This window comes from Xyrauchen texanus, chromosome 5, assembly GCF_025860055.1.
Source record: "Xyrauchen texanus isolate HMW12.3.18 chromosome 5, RBS_HiC_50CHRs, whole genome shotgun sequence".
Classification (NCBI taxonomy): domain Eukaryota; kingdom Metazoa; phylum Chordata; class Actinopteri; order Cypriniformes; family Catostomidae; genus Xyrauchen; species Xyrauchen texanus.
In genome coordinates this window covers 32,387,019-32,405,054 of record NC_068280.1, presented here as the reverse complement: position 1 = coordinate 32,405,054, position 18,036 = coordinate 32,387,019, and the positions used below count along the sequence as shown (strand labels likewise).

The 18,036-nt window shown below is 48.9% G+C and overlaps 1 protein-coding gene across 1 annotated transcript in view; it reads right to left on the bottom strand.

Annotated features, from left to right (window-relative positions):
* chrna6 (cholinergic receptor, nicotinic, alpha 6) overlaps positions 1 to 18,036 on the bottom strand; it is a 32,808-nt gene that overhangs the window by 553 nt on the left and 14,219 nt on the right. The window contains exons 3-5 of the mRNA XM_052126896.1: positions 17,231 to 17,275; positions 14,900 to 15,009; positions 13,700 to 14,759 (exon numbers count right to left, since the gene is read on the bottom strand). Coding sequence (XP_051982856.1) covers positions 13,700 to 14,759; positions 14,900 to 15,009; positions 17,231 to 17,275 — 1,215 coding nt within the window. The remainder of the gene's footprint in view (positions 1 to 13,699; positions 14,760 to 14,899; positions 15,010 to 17,230; positions 17,276 to 18,036) is intronic.

The following is an 18,036-nucleotide window of genomic DNA, read 5'->3' as shown; positions in this document are numbered from 1 at the left end:
AGCGCGAACGCATACACACACACTGTGTATTAAAAGAGTTTTTACTAAAGAGTAATTTTATCTAAAAGAGCAAACACAGCGGCGTTGAGCGTCCTTTTAAGGGCGCGTCTTTTCAAGATGCCTTTCCGCCCCTGTGTGCGTTCCTGGATCGCGGTAGAGTGCTCTCTGCTTCAGGCGGCCACAGAGCTGTCTCGTGTGTTTGGGCGCGATCACACCGGCGGCGTTTGTGGATGGTTCATGTTCTCACTGCGAGAACATGACCATGACTACGTTAGCGGATCGCGGCTCGCTTTCAACAGAAAGCAAGCCACCCCAGCTGCACCCGCATTGCTCCTTCTTCCCACGGGATTAAGGGCGGTGCGGTTGGCGCTAGAGGCGATTTGAGGCGGCAGCGGGTGCAGTTTCACCGGGTAACCCCGCGAACCTCCGTTCCCGACACGCTCGCTGGTCTCCGTCCACGCTCGCGGCGATAGCGGCTTCGCCTCATGGCCTGGCTGTCTATCCTCCGAGTCGAAGCAGATGAGCTCGCCGCTGCATCGGAGAGTCGCGGTGTCTGATGCCGAGGACTCCCCTGGACTGCCGCCGGGCCAGCAGGCCCAGGCTGAGGCCGGCAGCTCAGATGTCCGACATGCTTGCCGGGCCACCTTGGCGTGGGGTTGGACTGGAACCCTCCATCCTCCCCACAGCCTTCTCGGTTGGATGATTGGTTCCTGGGGGCAGCGCGCGTTCGCGGCCTCGCATCCCCGGTCCCTTTCTTCCGGAGGTGCATGATGAGTTGACGTCTACGTGGAGAGCCCCGCTCTCTGCTCGTCTAGGTGCCACCTGCTCCACTCTCTCCACCCTCGGCGGCGGAGCGCCACGAGTGCGACGCGATTCCCCAGGTTGATAGGGCAGTTGCGCACCATCTATGCCCGGTAGCCCTACCTCCTGGCAGGGTCGCTCCGTACTCCCGTCCAAGCCCTGTAGGACAACATCCTCAAGCTAGCGAGGCCTACACTACTGGCTGGACACGCTGCCTCCGCCCTGCATCGCGATGGCCCTCCTGCAAGTCCACCAGGCCATAGCTCTCAGAAACATGCACGGGGTGGACCTGATCCTGATGTGCTGCAGGAACTGCGCTCAGCGACCGACCTCGCCCTGAGGCGGCGAAGGCCACAGCGCAGGCACTTCGGACAGGCGATGGCCACCCTAGTGGTCCAGGAGCGCCATCTTTGGCTCAACCTGGTCGAGATGCGTGAGGCTGACAAAAACCGCTTCCTGGGCGCACCTGTCTCCCAGATTGGCCTTTTCGGTGACACCGTCGAGGACTTCGCACAACAGTTCTCAGCGGTGAAGAAGCAGGCGGAGGCCATTTACGCACATCATGCCCGCCGCCAGACCTGCGCTCACGGGTCCTGCCCGTCTGCCGCCCGAGGCGTCCCCTGCGAGGAAATCAGCTCCTGCTCCGCCTCAACCGGGCCCAGCTCTCAGCCCCAGCGTCGAGCACTCCGCGGCGGCGCGCGCCCCTGTCTCCACGAACCCCTCCAGGACCGGAAGGCTCCCAAGCGTTCCTGAGACAGCCGACCCAGACCGAAGACATTAGCTCCGGAGGTGATAAGACCGCTCCGTCCCGGTGGAGGGCGGGAGGAGAATCCTTTGTTTTTTGCCACCGCGGGGCTGTGGTACCCACATTCTCAATAAAAGAGCTATGTCCTTTGCCTCTGGGTCACCTGGCCCACAAATGCCGTTTTCGCGGCAATGTGCTTTCAGATCACAACAGTCCGGTACACGGGCGCGGTGATCCGCCTTCCGCCTGCCCACGACTGTCCCCGGCCGGCCGGTTCAGGCGAGTCCAGAGGGCGCCAACATCAGACCTCCTCCTCAGTCAAGAACCCGCCCCTGCCAGGCGGCGGAGCAAGGTAAGTGCTTTGAGTCTATTCTCAGCACCTCAGCCTCAGGCCGCAACAAAGCCGCCCGGCGCTGCATTACCTGTTCGCCCGCTCGCGAGGCCCGCCGGGTACGTCCAAAATACTCGTCCCTTTGGTGCCCCTAAGCGCCAGAGCTGGGAAGCATGGCTTTCAGCTTCCCAACGCATCACGCAGGCTGCACGGACCATTCGACTTCGGTTACGCCAATTCAGTTTGCCCGGCTCCGCCCCCTTCAGGAGCGTCCGCTTTCCGCAGTACACGGCGAGCACGCCAGTTCCCTGCGCACGCGAAATCGCGACCCTCTTAGCCAAGAGTGCGGTAGAGCCCGTCCCTCCAACCGAAATGAGGAAGGGTTTCTACAGCCCTTACTTCATTGTACCCAAGAAAGGCGGCTTACGACCAATCCTGGACTTGCGAGTTTTCAATCGGGCCTTGTTAAAACTCCCGTTCAAAATGCTTACGCAGAGAAATATTCTGGCTGGTGTTCAGCATCTAGATTGGTTGCAGCGGTGGACCTGAAGGGCAGCGTACTTCCACGTCTCAATTCTGCCACGACACCGACCCTTCCTATGGTTGGCGTTCGACGGCCAGGCGTTTCAGTACAAAGTCCTCCCCTTCGGCCTGTCTCTGTCCCTCGGCGTCTTCACGAAAGTCGCAGAGGCGGCCCTTGCCCGCTCACGAGTAGCCGGCATCCGCATTCTCAACTACCTCGACGACTGGCTCATCCTAGCACACTCTCGAGAGTTACTATGCACACACAGAGACCAGGTGCTCCGGCACCTCAGCCGCTGGGGCTTCAGGTCAACTGGGAAAAGAGCAAGCTCACTCCGGTTCAGAGCATCTCTTTTCTCGGGTTGGAGTTAGACTCAGTCTCAATGACAGCACGTCTCACGGCGGCGTGCTCAGTCGGTGCTGGACTGCCTCGCTTCCTTCAAGCCAGGCACAGTGGTCCCTCTAAAACTTTTCCAGAGGCTCCTGGGGCATATGGCGTCCTCCGCGGCGGTCGCGCCGCTGGGGTTGATGCATATGAGACCACTCCAGCACTGGCTCCAGACTTCGAGTCCCGAGACACGCATGGCACCGCGGCACGCATCGGGTAAGGATCACCCCGCCTGCCTCAAAACACTCCGACCCTGGACAGACCTCTGCTTTTTACGGGCAGGAGTGCCCCTGCAGCAGGTGTCCTGACGCGTCCTGGTCACAACCGGCGCCTCCGGTCGGGTGGGGTGCGTGTGCAGCGAGCGCAGCAGCGGGCCGTTGGAAAGGGGCCCGCTGCGTTGGCACATCAATTGCCTGGAGTTGCTGACCGTCCTTCTTGCTCTCAGGAAGTTCCTCCCGTTAGTTCGGGACAAACATGTCCTCGTGAGATCGGACAGCACCACGGTGGTGGCGTACATAAATCGCCAAGGCGTGCGCTCCGCCACATGTCACAACTTCGCCCGCCGTCTCCTCCTATGGAGCCAGCAGCGACTCAAGTCGCTGCGTGCCACTCACATCCCGGCAAGCTCAGCGTCATAGCGGACGCGCTATCCGCGACAACGCCTGCCGGCGGAGTGGAGGCTTCACCCCAGTCGGTCCAGCTGATTTGGGAACAGTTTGGCAAGGCCCAGGTAGACCTGTTTGCCGCCCAGGAAACCTCCCACTGCCTGCTCTGGTACGACCTAACAGAGGCTCCCCTCGGGACAGACGCACTGGCACACAGCTGGCCCTCGGGGCTGCGCAAGTACGCATTTCCCCAGTGAGCCTTCTTGCACGGTGCTGTGCAAGGTCAGGGAGGGCGAGGAGCAAGTCACATTGGTGGCCCCCTACTGGCCCACTCGGACTTGGTTCTCGGAACTCAGGCTCCTCGCGACAGCTCCTCCCTGGCGAATTCCCTGAGAAAGGACCTCCTCTCTCAGGGATGGGGCACGCTCTGGCACCAGCGCCCAGACCTCTGGAACCTCCACGTCTGGTCCCTGGGCCGGGACGCGGAAGAGCTAGCCGGCTTACCGGCGACCGTTGTGAATACCATCAACCAAGCCAGAGCTCCCTCTACCAGGCACCTTTACGCCCTAAAGTGGCGCTTGTTATGCAGATTGGTGTTCTTCCAGAGCCGAAGACCCACAGAGATGCTGTGATTAGGTCAGTGCTTCTGTTCCTACAGGAGAGGCTGGACAGGAGGCTGTCCCGTCCACCCTCAAGGTGTATGTTGCCGCTATCGCCGCCCACCACGATCCTGTAGGCGGCAAGTCTTTGGGTAAGCACGACCTGATCCTCAGGTTCCTGAGAGGCACCGGAGGTTGAATCCTTCCCGGCCAGGCCTAGTTCCCTCCTGGGATCTCTCGGTAGTCTTGGCAGGACTCCAGAGACCTCCCTTCGAGCCGCTTCGAATCAGTTGGACTCAGGGCCCTCTCTCTTAAGAGCGGCCCTGCTGATCGCTTCGCCTCCATTAAGAGGGTCGGGGGACCTGCAAGCGTTCTCTGTCAGCGACACTTGCCTGGAGTTAGGTCCGGCAGATCGTCTGTGATCCTAAGACCGCTGACCGGGCTATGTGCCCAAGGTTCCTACCACACCATTCCGAGATCAGGTAGTGAACCTGCAAGCGCTGCCCGGGAGGAGGAAGACCCAGCCCTTTCGTTGCTTTGTCCAGTGCGCTCCCTGCGCATTTACCTGGACCGCACACAGAGCACCAGACGCTCTGAGCAGCTCTTTGTCTGCTTTGGGGGACGGCAGAAAGGGAATGCCGTCTCCAAACAGAGGCTTGCCCACTGGGTTGTCGATGCCATCACACTGGCTTATCACACCCAGGCCGTGCCCCTACCCGTACGGGTCTGAGCTCACTCAACAAGGGGTGATGCGTCCTCGTGGGCACTGGCCAAGGGCACCTCCCTAGCAGACATCTGTAGAGCCGCGGGTTGGGCAACACCCAACACCTTCGCGAGGTTTTACAACCCCCGCGTTGAGTCGGTTGCGTCTCGTGTTTTCTCAGGTCGAGCCCGTAGGAACTTCGGTAACACGTGAACCGACCGGCCGGGTGGATCAGCTTGCGCCCAGAGCCCTTTCCTGGCGTCAAGGTAAAGCAGTGTGCCTTCTTCCCAGGGCGCCCCACTCCGAGTCGGGCCCCTGGTCGATTCCTCCCCAGCCCTCGGGTCCGCGGTTCAGCGGAGGAACTTCGCCGACCCAAGCCACTGCGGGTACCCTGATGGCTACCCTGTACTGGTATAGGTGCTCCACAGGTAAAGTAGAAGGCCTCCTGTGCGGGCGCCCCTGTGTGTATTTCCACGGTTCTGTCCCTTACTGGCGGACCCCGTGTCTCCCTTAGGCAGTTACAGCTGCCCGGTCGCCGTGCTGTAGCAACTCCCCCTTCGAGGCTGGGATCTACCACCGCACCATACTTTCCACACGAGCCCTAAGGCGGCCGTGTGGCGTGTCCACCACTTTTCCTCCCCAAGAAAAAGGGCAGGTGTGGTCTCTGCAGGGTCTAGGTAAGACCCCTTCCCTATATGCGTGTAAGGGCCCGGCCGTGATTGCTCTATGCGAGAAACATAGAGGGAAAAGAGGCCCAGCCAGGCTGGCCCGTTCCCATGTTGGCAAACATGGCCTTGTTCCCCTCCCAGGGTAACTAGAAGGATCCGATGTTCAGTATGGAGCATTGGGGAAGAGTGCGATGCAGCCGGGTACAGGCGATGCATGGCACTGGATGAATCCCTACCCGCCTCTGTATCGGCAGTTCACGTACACGGTTCAGCACATGGCAAGATTGGAATGGGTCCCCTAGTGTCGCTTCTCCGACACAGCGTGGAGAGAGCGACAGAAGAGGAACGTTTGGTTACGTATGTAACCTCCGTTCTCCGAGGGAGGAACGACGCGTTGTGTCTTTCCTCCGCCATGTCACTGAACCGAGCCACTGTTGTGGCGGACCATTTCCGGCTCCTCAGAAAAATCCTGAATGAACTCCCGTATTTGCGCCGCTTAAATACCCGTATGTCCGGGGGCGGGACATGCAAATACTGGCTGCCAACTCCCATTGGCCTTTTTTCATAGATCGGAGGTGAATATCGGCGCTCAAGAGAGACCCCTAGTGTCGCTTCTCCGACACAACGTGTCGTTCCCTCCCTCGGGGAACGGAGGTTACATACGTAAACAAACGTTATAGGTAACAAGAATAGAAAATGAGAGAAAGGAGGAAAATGTGTCACAATCCTGTCACTCTGTCAGTCTTCTTTTTGTGTGACAGGGTCGTGACATCATTGTCCTCTGTCTGTCATGTGCTTTGTTTCTATCTTTGTGTGAGCGCATGGCTTCGGTTGTTGTTTTCCTCAGTTGTTCTCATGTTTCTTGTTCAGAGCATGGTGTCTGGATCCTGACATCCGTGTCTGGTTCAGTTTCGGGAGGTGTTGTGGTTAGGACACTCATGCTCCTTGTTCTGTTTGTTATTGTTGTGAGTGTATTGTGCTTACATATTTTTGGCGGCATGCACTCACGTCAATCGTTTATTTCTGTGCTTTGCAAGCCTGGGTCATGAGTTGCCTTCATGTTATGCTGAGGTTCGGTCATTTTGGTCTGAGGTGTCGGGTTTGTGTGTGGCCAAACACGCGCACAGGTGTCCTGTCTTGTTTTATCGCCTGTTGCGTGTATCGCACGGTGTTTGCCTCGAGATGTACACTCAGACTTTGCCTAGTGTCGGAATGTGTCGCATTGCTTTGTTTGCCATTGCTACGCATTCTTTCATCTTGTCTGTCAGTTGGTATGAGCGTATATTGCCTTATTGTCTTGGCGATGTGTGCTCATGTCATACGGGTGTTTGTCTTGTGAGAGCATGTGGCTTTGTTTTCTTTCTGTGTTGCCACATATCACTCAGTCTTGCATCATACCCAGCCTCTTTGTTTGCCCATTATTAGTTAATTTGTTACACCTGCCCTGCCCTGCCCATTAACCTGTTTGATTCCCTTCCCTATTTTAGTCTCCTTGTGTGTGCGGTCCAGTGCCAGATCGTCTTATGCATGTTTCATGTTCATGTCGGCCCCATTTGCTTTCCAGTCTGTCGGTTCCGGTTGGTCCTGGGGACAGTTCATCTACCCCCAGCCTGTCATCTAGTTTGTTGCCCTGGACTGTTTTTCACCTACTGGGTAGTTTTTGTCTGGTTTTGTATAAATATATCCTTTTATTTTTTAACTCTCCATTTTGGGACCTGCATCTGCTTCAACCCGTGACAATATGAGAAAACATTAAAGCCAGGTCAATAGAGTTGACAATGACAGTCCTACTGGCCTTCCAGAATTATTTGTTCACACTATATTGGGAGAACCGTGCTACCATAAGCTATGAGCTATAAGAAATATATTCCTTCACATACTGTGCCTTACTATTCTAATGGTATTCAGTGAGTTTCTGAGATTGTGCTTGAAAAATTTTAAAAATTTCATCATGGTCTATTTTTATGCATCATACTTTTTCATTTTATAAAGTACTAGGGCTACATTCGGGGGCATAGCATTAATTGAATTGCCATATAAATGAGAGTGAATAGGCATATATGATAGATTTTTGTCTCCCCAAGCACGAGTTAGGTGCATCCACAAAATTCTTTGGTGAAAGTTGTAAATCAACTGCAGTGATAAAACACGTTTTTTTTTTAACTTTGCGGTAACTTGTATCTTTAAAGGAAAATATCGTCTGATCAGAAAATCAGAAAAAGCTGAAACATACATTCACAAAAACTTTTCCGTGTGCCTGATACCAACATTAAGTGTCACAGATGAGAAGCACAAACATCTTTGAAGGTCAATAAACACAGAAACGGAGATTTCTGCTCTAAATTGTTACCACATATAATTATCAGAAAATGATGCACAACTTTTATGTTCTTTCTTTTCGTTATTAAATTTTTTGTGCTTTATTATCATGCAGTAATGATAATATAATGATTGATGTATGGAGTCATGAAATCAGAGATCCTCTCCTCGAAAGCCCAACAGAATTGTTCAAAAGAGACTCATATTACAGGTGTAAATGGTGCCTGTTATGCATCTTAATGCATCTTAATACCAGAAAATGAACAAAACAGGAGAGAGTTAAGTCAAAAGTGATGCACTAGGTTAAAATTATTTTCTTTTTATTTGTCAAAATTATGGGCAGCATATGAAGTTATCCATGATGTTTCAAAAAAATCTGTAAATTATGGAGAATCGTCTAGGTTACTATTGTAACCTCCATTCCCTGATGGAGGGAACGAGACATTGTGTCGAATGAAGCAACACTACTGGACATTCTTGACAGACAGAATTTGCATGTCCCTCCCCCGGACATACAGGTATAAAAGGAGGGAATCGTGCATCTGTTCATTCAGGTTTTGCACTGAGGAGCCGAGAATAAGTTTCGCCGTTATGGTGGTTCGGTTCAGCGTCGTGGCCGGGGGGGACACAACATCTCGTTCCCTCCATCAGGGAACGGAGGTTACAACAGTAACCTAGATGTTCCCCATATGCCGCTTATTCAACGTTGTGTCAAATGAAGTGACACTAGGGGACCCTATTCAATCACGGCATGCACTGAACTATGTACGTGAGCTGCTGACGCAGGTGCGGACAGGCAGTTGCATGCCAAAGTAACAGGTTGCATCAGACTGCACGTAAACTTCCCCAACGCCCCATAAAAAACGTCATTTGGACAAAGTGGACAAAGCGACGAGTCAAGCATGGGAGCAGGCTTTTCTCTCTCTATGTTTCTCACATAGAGTTAAAGCGGCTGGGGCAATTTTAACACTATAACATGCATCGGGGAAGGCGTTCTTTTCCAACTCCTATTCATTCAGGGGGGAAAGACTCTATGGAGACCACCACCTGCCCAGGCTGGGGGGAGGTAAAGTGTGGCAAAAACGGGTTTTCAGGCCACATGTGGAAATGGCGTGGTGGTTAATCCTACCTGCTGCGAGGGAGGAGTTGCTAAAAAAACGCCGACTTGGGACAGCGGGGACTGCCCAAGGGAGACGCGGGTCCGCCAGTAAGGGGACCGTACCGCATAAAATACACATAGGGGGATTAATTTATGAAGGCCAATCCTGTGGAGCACCTATTCCAGTACAGAGCAGACCAGAGGGCTAGGGATCTAATTACTCTGTACTGAAATAGGTGCTCCACAGGATGGGCCTTCATAATTAATCCCCCTGTGTGTATTTTATGCGGTACGGTCCCCTTACTGGCAGACCCGCGTCTCCCTTGAGCGTACGTGATTACCTCAGGGGAAAGGCGCTATGTGCAAACGGAACACCCGGTCAGATGTTCCGTATACCCAAGTTCTACGTGCTCGGACCTGAGAGAATACTGGATGAGACCGACTCAACCCTGATATTGTAAAATATTGTAAAGGTATTGGGTGTTGCCCAGCCCGCTGCTCTGTAGATGTCTGCTAGGGAGGCGCCGTTGGCTAGTGCCCATGAGGATGCCACACTAGTGCCCACGAGGATGCCACACTTCTCGTTGAGTGTGCTGAACCCACAAGGGGGCGGGCACGGCCTGGGTGTGATAGGACAAAACGATGACATCAACGACCCAGTGGGATAGCCTCTGTTTGGAGACAGCGTTCCCTTTCTGCTCTCCGCCAAAGCAGACAAAGAGCCGCTCAGGACATCTAAAGCTCTGCGTGAGGTCCTCAAAGGTACACAAAACATGCACCGGACACAGTAACGAAAGGCTGGGTCTGCTTCCTCCCAGGGCAGCACTTGCAGGTTCACTACCTGGTCCCTGAAGGGGGTCGTAGGAACCTTGGGCACGTAGCCTGGTCGAGGTCTTAGGACGACATGGGTGTCTGCTGGACTGAACTCCAGGTAAGTGTCACTGACAGACAATGCTTGCAGGTCCCCAACCCTCTTGATGGAGGCGAGCGCGATCAGGAGGACCGTCTTCAAGGAGAGGGCTCTGAGCTCGACTGATTCTAGCGGCTCGAAGGGGGGTCTCTGAAGGCCTGAAAGGACCATGGACCAGTCTCCACTATCTCGTCAGCTCATCACCTCCAGGTAGAAAGGGACCGGGGGGGGGGCCGTGAATGTAAGTGGCAAATTTGTCATCCAGCTCAGTGGGTCCAAAGGAGTAAACAGACTGGCCTTGAGGCAAGCCACTCTCACCTCGAGCCTGGACGGAAGTCAACGAGCATGCAGGGAGGTGGGTGGTTCGTGGGGACCTACCCGGCGAAACCACGCCCACTGCAATCCCCAAATTGCCTCCATCGCCAGCCGGGTCGTCCTCAATCCCGTGGGAAGAAGGCGTGACGTGGGGGGGGCGGCTAGAGTGCCGTTCCTTTTTAGGAAGGAAAGCCACGAGTTAAGTTCTCGCAGTGAGAACATGAATCATCCACAAATGCCGCCTCAGTGTGATCACGGCCCAGACAAACGAGGCAGCATCTATGACCATCAGGAGTGGAGAGAAATCGACCGCATCCAGGAACAACACGGGCAGAAGGGCATCTTTAAAAAAAAAACGCATCTTGAAAAGGACGTTCAATGCCTGCTGTGTGTGCACTTTTAGAGAAAATAAACTCTTTTAGGAAATGCTGTCGAAGTTCCCAGGGGCAAAGCTGAACTGCCGTGCAGAGAAGGAGAAAGCTGCTGATATGCGTCGTAGAGCCAATAGCAAATGCTCTACAGAGGTGAGTGGAACAGACGTGATCTCAGCTCGCTGATAGCACGACTGCTCGGCTCCGAAGAAGAAATCTTAATGAAAAGATGCACGATTCCCTCCTTTTATAGGGGAGGAGCATGCAAATTATGTCTGCCAAATTCTCATTGGCCTTTTCTCAAGTTCAGGGGTAACCAAGGCCTTCAAGAAAGTCCTCTAGTGTCGCTTAATTCAACAACATCGTGTGAGCGACAGACGGGGGCGGTTTTAATGCAACCCCAGGTTCATGAAGTATGAAGTGTTGAACATTTTCATATAAATGTATGATATTTCCACTGAAGGATCTAAAGCACTTATTGTCAGTGAGATACTCAGTCAACATTTCCAAAGAGTTTAGCTAAGTTGTTTAAGCTTGTGCTAGATGTTAGTCTATAATGCGTAATATTTTCTTGTAAGGGCATACATCCAAATCTTGGTATAAATTTGCAATCTGAGGTTTTTAGAGTTGGGGTTTGACACATTTCTGTTAAAACCATCCATCTTGTCAGAGCTGTGGCCAGGCAGTAAACGGATAAGCTCCAACATGTTGAGCGATGGTGCTTATGCAGGCAACAAAAATTAATCTGTTTTGAGTCATTTGCCAAACCCATTTCCCCCTCTTTTCACCACCATTTGCTGTCACTGCTCTACTTTCCATATAAATAGAAGTGTTAAAAAAAAGAACTGTCCATCTCTAACTTAAATGAACAATAAATGTAGTGAATTGTGGTATGCTAGGAGCAAGCATATTGGAGGAAGGCCCTTTAGTGCCTGACAGGCTGATCAGCTTTACATGGTCAGAAGGGTAGGATTGTGGGGGTTAGAGTTATAGCTTCTTACTGTAAGCCAGTCAGGAACTAATGAGGCTAATTCCTCCAATGATTTATGAGGTTCATACCAGGAAAACAAATCAAAGTGAGGTCATACAAGTGAATGGAACAAAAATGAAAGTACAGTAAATGTGTTGCACTTTTAGTGAACCTACAGTATAATCAAAAAACAATTAAATCAAGTGTAGCGTTAGCTCTGTCAGGTCACGTGAGTCAAGCTCGCAATCAGCTGATGCTCAGCTGATCGTGTCGTCTACCAATACAATTCAGATGTTTATCAGAGCAGTCCTATTTAAGTCTTCCATATATTTGTTCATTCATTGCATAGCTGTCTTTCCATTGCATGGATGCAAGCTGCACTTAACACCCTCCTCCATCCCCAGCTCCACCTCTGTATGGCAGCGTGCCTTTAGTTTCTATACATGTGTCTTGTTTTTTGTGCTCTTAGACTACAGTTGATTGCCAGATTGGAATTCCTTTATTCAATATAAAATTCTGTCTTGTTCTTGATTGCCAACTTGATATACAGTATTTGAAGTTCTAGTAAGTGTTATGCAAATGTTTATTCTGAATGTTTATCAGAATGTTTAATAAATGGAACAATGTTGTAATAATCCTGCAGCATCTGTTTTGTTACCATGGGCGGATAATTTGCCCAGAACAGAACCACACCTCCAACACCAAAGGATTGCTTCAATTGTCTACAAGTGCATAGTAGTATTCATTCAAGTATTCATTTCTTGGAAGTGTATCTGATTGAACTATTATTCTCAGAAGGAGGTGAGGTACAACATGTTGACTATGGGAAATCTTACTCTCTCGTACACACACTGACAGTGGCATGCACACATTTTTACATATTTTATATGCTTTCTCAATTCTCTGCTTCCGCAATTCATCCTGTCATCTCTGCTGCTTTCACTCTGACCTCATCATCCTCTTTTTAGAACTGACACTTTCTATAATACTTTCTCTTAATTTTTTTCATATTACTATGACGTTATTGTGACAGGGCAAAGGTGGGGCCTCCGCTCAAGCCTCAGAGAGGGATAGAGGCTGACTGTAAGCTGCAGTGCGAGAGAGAGAGATTTATGGACAGCTGTCCGACACCTTTGTGTGTTTGTCTTTTTGGTTCAGTTTTATAAAATATTATATATATTGTCAAGCCGGTTCTCGCCTCCTCCTTTCCATTAATCACTTTACAGTTATTTTACTATATCCACAGTTTTCCTAAGCAATAACTGCACGGCTCCATGATGATTCTAATTGCCTATTTTATGTTTTTTTTCTTGAGAAGCAATGTAAAACTATCCGAAATGAGCGATCCAAAATGTATTTCACACTCAACTTGTGCAGTTGTTGGCTGTCATAACAACTTGAAACAGATAATGATGTCAACATAACTAACCTCGGACCATCGCTTCATGTCATCTACATACTCAGGTGAGGCACTTTTAAAAATATGGTCATCTCTACTCTGTGACGTATCAGCAATATAGAGCCACATGTTTTTTCACAACTTCTAAAAACAAAAATGAAATACTTTGCCAGCTAAGAATACACATCGATGCGGATGAAAACACTGGAGAGTGGAAATTGAAAACAGGCGAATCATGGAACACTTCCTTGTTCAGAAAAAAGGTGAATACTGGCATTAATATTTAGGACCTTACAGCAATAATGTAAAAAAATCATGGTACAATGATGGTTTCGATATAAGTAATAAATAAACCATGGTTCTGAATGTCTAACATGGCAGCCTACATTACTGGAACAGTCCAAAAACTGGTAACACCATCGTACTTTTTTAAAAGTGATTAGTTTAATTTCTAATTAGTTTAAACAAAAAGAAAACTGACTTTGGCCGAACCAGACAGTTCCTTCATTTTATGGCAGTATTCTATTAAAGACTATTACATTTCTATCTACACTGACAGTGATGTGACCGCTCCATCATAATTAATAAAGCTGTCTAAACTGCATGTGTGCGATGCCGGAAATGTGGTAACAATTGAGTATAATTTATAATTAACTTACATTACAATACATACAGTTGATTTTGTATCTGAACAGTTTCTCATATGAGGTCTCCGATGTTTCGATCTGTTTAGCTGGCTTAGCTACAACCACTATGCTAATCATTAAGAGTGAGAAATGTTCGTCAAGGTATTTGTATAACTACCGGTATATGGGGAAAATTTTGTTGCTGTGCGTTAGTGGCATTTCAGCTGTGAATATGTAGTATCTTCACTGTATGTATGTACACGAGAGCATGATTTCCCATAATCACTATGTTGTACCAAGTGGACTGACTAAATGGGAAACTCTTTACCTCTTTGGCTTTGTTGCGGCTCCTCATGTTCTCAGCAATGTACTTCACACTCTCAATGGCCTGTTTGATCTCTGGTGACAAGACCGAGAAAGCCACAACCGTGTTGACGGCCTGCGGACTCAACTGACGGCTGGCTTTCCCACAATCCCCCTCAGGTGCCTCTTTCATCGGGTGACATGGGCATCCCCCTTTCTTTCCTTCTAATGCTGCTTTTCCCTCTCCAAATTCCAAAGAGTTCATTGCTCCCTGCTGGGATCCACTATTTTTCCTCTTCTTTCCCTCCCCTCCTCTTCCTTTTCCACTCCCAGATGAGCCCCCACTCTCTAGTCCTGCTTTTCCAGAGGACTCCGACAGGTCGAGAGGCCGACGCATAAGCATGATACGGGGTAAAGCTTGAAGGAAGACAGTACGAACCCAGCAGGGCATGGTGTGGGTCATAGGGGTGCGATAGTGCACATTCAGTACAAAGACTGTAATGACAATGGAAAGGGTGACGAAAATCATGGTGAAGAGAAGGTACTCGCCAATCAGAGGGATCACAAGTGAGGTGGATGGAATGGTTTCTGTAATGACAAGGAGGAACACAGTGAGAGAGAGAAGTACAGAAATGCACAGTGTCACTTTCTCGCCACAGTCTGAAGGAAGATAGAAGACGAGTATGGTCAGGAAGGAGATAAGGAGACAGGGGATGATTAAGTTGATTGTGTAGAAGAGGGGCAGTCGGCGTATGTAGAAACTGTAGGTTATGTCTGGGTAGATCTCCTCACAGCAGTTGTACTTGATGTCATGTTTATAACCGGGTGCATCAATGATCTCCCATTCTCCACTCTCCCAGAAGTCTTTCAGGTTGACCTTTGAGCCAATGAGAACTAGGTCAATCTTGGCCTTGTCATAGGTCCAGGAACCAAACTTCATAGAGCAGTTCTGATAGTCAAAGGGGAAGTAAGTGATGTCCATAGGGCAGGAGGATTTGAAGATTGCAGGAGGGACCCAAGTGATGGTTCCATCATATTTCAAAAGAGCTTTGGTTTTGTCCTCCACCAAGAAGTCCCCAACAGCACTGTGTCAAAAAGCACATAAGAATATTATGACCTTTGATGCATTTACTACATTTTTCAAACTAATACTTATTATTATTGTTCCTTTGGCTCCAAAATAAAATTAGGTTTAAATTAAATGAAGTTAGAAGACTTGACTCACTTGTTGTAAAGTACAATGTCTGGCCTCCAGATTTTATTTGATGGGACTCTGATGAACTCTATTCCATCAAACTCTGCTGGTGACCACTTCAGCTTGTAGTCATTCCATATCTATCAAAGAAATCACACAAATGACATCATATACCAGACAGTTTTTACAATCTTTTCACACATTTCTCAATAATGAGATCACATTTTCAACCGTCACAACACTTCATACATCTCTCAAAATAATTTAATTTCACCAAAACCCTGGCAAACTGTTTCTCCCAATAGAAATGCTTTGTCACTCAAAAACACAACTTACATTTTTGGCTAAGGTATGCTTGATTTTATACATATGTAAACCAATATTTACAAAACAAGAGATGCACTTCACTGTGTAGAATGTACTCCATTCTACACAAACAGTATGGAATGAATCTCAAATGCTGCAGTTTTCTTCAGTGTGCTTAATTGTATTTTCTCATATGTTAGCATGGGCACAATAATTTCAAAATACAAAAAAGCTCAAAATGGAAAAAAGTTACAGTAAGCAGTACTTCCATCTAAATTACAGTAAAAAGGCAATGACAAAGTCACAGTCAGAAAAATCCATTGTTCTGTAATCTCAATTTACAATACATCAAAACACCAGGGTAGGTCTTCAGCTAAAACAGGAATCAGCTGTTTTTATTGTTTATTTATATTGTTTATTTATCTTAATTGTGAATATGTTTTAGTATACTATTATTATAGAAACATAGCAAATGCTTTCAAATTTAATTTTGTGTAAGGTTTTGAACTGAAGTTTTACAGTATTGAGAACAGTATGCAAACGTGCAAAAACGTCTAGGTTACGGATGTAACCTCCGTTCCCTGATGGAGGGAATGAGACGTTGTGTCGAAGAAGCGACACTAGGTGTCTCTCTTGAGAGCCTTTTGCATCTCTGATCTATGAGAAAAGGCCAATGAGAAATTGGCAGACAAAATGTGCATGTCCCGCCCCCAGACATACGGGTATAAAGGGAGGGAAATGCATCTGTTTCATTCAGGATTTTTCTGAGGAGCCGACAATGAGGTTCAGCCGCAACAGTGGCTCAGTTCAGCGATGTGGCCGAGAGGACACAATGTCTCGTTCCCTCCATCGGGGAACGGAGGTTACATCCGTAACCTAGACGTTCCCCGTCTGTCGCTCACTTCGACGTTGTGTCGAAGAAGCAACACTAGGGGTCCAATTTAAATCACGCCATGCGCTGAGCCGTGGCATGCAGAGCGGAAGCGGCCTGTCCGGTGGTGCTGTAGGCTTTGGAGGCATTGAAGACATCATCCTACAGGCCTTGGAGGGGAACGCAGGGCGACCCCGCCAGGTGGCGACGTTCTCGGGGCACAGGTGGATCGCAACCGTTCTGTCCACCTGGGGGATCGCCGTGTACCCGTGGGCTGCTCAGCCATCGAGGGTAGTGAGAGCGGATGAGCGAGAGGCACGGTGACCTGTATAGAAGGGTGTCCTCCACGAACTCGTCAGCTCATCATGCACTTCTGGGAAGAAAGGAACCTGGAGGGGGCACGGTTGTGAGCAGCATGCGGACACGAGGAATCAATTGTCCAGCCGCGAAGGCTGTGGGGAGTACGAAGGGTTCCAGTCCAGCCCCATGCTGACAGCGGGCCGGGCAAGCATGTCGGACATCTGGGCATCAGGATCAGACCCGGCGAAACCAAGCCTGCTGTCATCCCCAAATCGCATCCATTGCCAGCATGGACGTCTTCAATCCCATGGGAAGAAGGAGCGATGCGGGGAGTGGCTGGAGTGGCGTTCCTTCTTAGGAAGGAAAGCCGTAACTGCAACGTTGTCTACAAATGCATACATTTATTGTACAATACTGCAGGGGGTATCACAAACGCATCCTTTGATTCTGCAAAACCCATTTACCAAAATCCACAAACACCCCAAGATACAATCCTGCTAAAGCAACACACTTTTCAACAAAGTTAATTATTATCTGACCTGGCTAGACTCTTTTTTGCACATACCTGTATATTTCCATCTTTTCAGCTAACCACCTACTGTATGCAAAGTTGCAGTTTTCCATTCTTTACATAAAATAGATTTTTCAATCCACAAGTAGAGTCCACTGTTCTGTTTCATGTATATATCTATATTCTCCCTTCCCTTCCTTCAACTTTAAATCCCACCCTGCTATATGTATATGCTATACACATTTTCTTGTAATGTTCTGATCAATATTGGCTCAGCAAGACATAAAGATGATGAGATGCTGGAGCTGACACACAAACACCCATGCATGCATGCATGCATAAGGCATCCATACGGCACACAGACATCACTTACATGTCTCAGCCATAGATTGGTCTCCATGATTTGATTGACTTCATCCTGAAAAGGGGAAAAGATGAACAGAGACAATTACAGACAATCAGAGTAAAAGACACACATCCTCTTTTATTTAGAATAGAACAGGAGCTAACAATAACATCTATACAGATATTGTCTTATGGGAGAGAGAGAGATCTGGCTGTTGCTTTCAGGGCCATGATAATTAGTTCTACCCAACAATATGCAACATTATTAACATGACATGGCCAAATAGGAAATTTACAATTTTGTAAATGCTTAAACAACAGCAGAAGATTGACGTACCACCCTAACATCAAATAAACAGGGACAAAGATTGCCAAGATGATTTTCATTGATTGATTCTATTTTCATATGGGGCTCTATTTTCATAGCTATGTGCTACGACCGTGCCCAACATCTTATCCAATATTCATGAGAGCGCTAATGCTAGGTGCAATTTTCATGCCAGTGCAAAGGGCAAGTGAGCATGGGTGGGACTGTTTGCGCTATCTGTGGAAGTATGCACACAAACTGGTGGTGTATTGTATGTTAATGAACTGGCACAAAGGGCAATTTGATAATTTCCTGAGAATTAGGTTATTGAGCTAAGATGTTTCAAAAACAGGTCTGTTTGCAGCACTCAGTTCCTGCATTTGCAGTTCAGAGATCCACCAGCAGATGGTAAAAATAGTCCATGTCCAAACTGAAAATATAGTGAAACATCAAATAATCTCCATGACGATGTCATTTGACATCTTGTCATTGTTTGCTTTATTAAACAAATATTTATGATATCTGTG